Source organism: Myotis davidii, unplaced genomic scaffold, assembly GCF_000327345.1.
Source record: "Myotis davidii unplaced genomic scaffold, ASM32734v1 scaffold327, whole genome shotgun sequence".
Classification (NCBI taxonomy): Eukaryota; Metazoa; Chordata; class Mammalia; order Chiroptera; family Vespertilionidae; genus Myotis; species Myotis davidii.
The window spans coordinates 3,407,378-3,408,502 of NW_006298628.1; the positions used below are offsets into that span (position 1 = coordinate 3,407,378).

The 1,125-nt window shown below is 59.9% G+C and overlaps 1 protein-coding gene across 1 annotated transcript in view; it reads left to right on the forward strand.

Moving 5' to 3' along the window:
- Positions 1 to 1,125, forward strand: part of OSBPL7 (oxysterol binding protein like 7) — a 14,049-nt gene that overhangs the window by 7,932 nt on the left and 4,992 nt on the right. The window contains 2 exon segments of the mRNA XM_006774268.2: positions 105 to 282; positions 1,066 to 1,089. Coding sequence (XP_006774331.1) covers positions 105 to 282; positions 1,066 to 1,089 — 202 coding nt within the window.

A 1,125-nucleotide genomic window follows, 5' to 3' on the forward strand; every position in this document is an offset into this window, starting at 1 on the left:
CCCACCCCGCGGGCCCCTGCCTCCCAGAAACCCCGGCTGTGCTGTCCTCGCTGTCCTCTTGCTGCCGAAGCTCCACCCCAGGACCCAGCCCTTGCTCCGATCCCACCACCCAGTGGCGTTCTCCCCGCCCTTCCCCCTGCAGGTGTACATCGCCGCCTTTGCCGTCTCTGCCTACTCCTCCACGTACCACCGAGCAGGCTGCAAGCCCTTCAACCCCGTCCTGGGGGAGACCTACGAGTGTGAGCGGCCTGACCGAGGCTTCCGCTTCATCAGTGAGCAGGTGTGAGCCCCGGGAGAAGGGGGCTGTCCTCACGGGGGTTGGGGCAGGGAAGCACCTGAGCTTCAGAGGGACCAGGGCCTGGGAGGGGGCAGGGGCAGTGGGCTCGGTGCCAGCCACTGGGCCACATGATGGTGGTACAGAGGGCTCTACTCGAAGGAGCCCCCACTGAGTGTGGGTGAGACTGAAACAAGGGGCTACTGTGCCACACTCTAGAGCGGGGATCACGGGAGCTCACAGGAGGTTACTCGGCACCCCTGCCTGGGAAGGCAGGCTCTAGGGCAGGGGTGGGGAACGTCCGGCCCGCGGGAGGTATAATGCCCGCAGAATCATTTGGTCTGGCCCTGCCAAGGCAACCACAGGTGGGACTTGAAATTCAATAAATCTAGGAGCTTTTTTCATAGCAACATAATTTATATTAAGTGAATTATATTAAGCGAGTGATGTTAGAAATATCCAAACGGCCTTTGGCAGAAAAAAGGTTCCCCACCCCGACTCTAGGGGGTGATCTTGAGCTCCGTCTGGAAGGATGAATTGGAGTTCTCCCGGAGTGGGTAGGACCGGATGTTCCAGACAGTAGAGAATCGGATGGAGCACGTTTAGGAGGCGTTAGGGACGGGGCTGGGAGGCAGGGGGGGCCAGGCCCAAGGACCCTGTCGGTGGTGATGGTAAGGAGGGCTTGGTTGTTCCTCAGTCCTGAAGGCTATGGGGAGGGTTTTAAGTGGTAGAGCGACGTGCTCAGAATGACGCTTTGTGAAGAGCATCCAGGCAGAGGTGTACGGTCAGAGCAGCCATTAGGAGGGCATTTCGGCCCCTTCCCTGGAGCTGATGAGGACCTGCACTTAGGC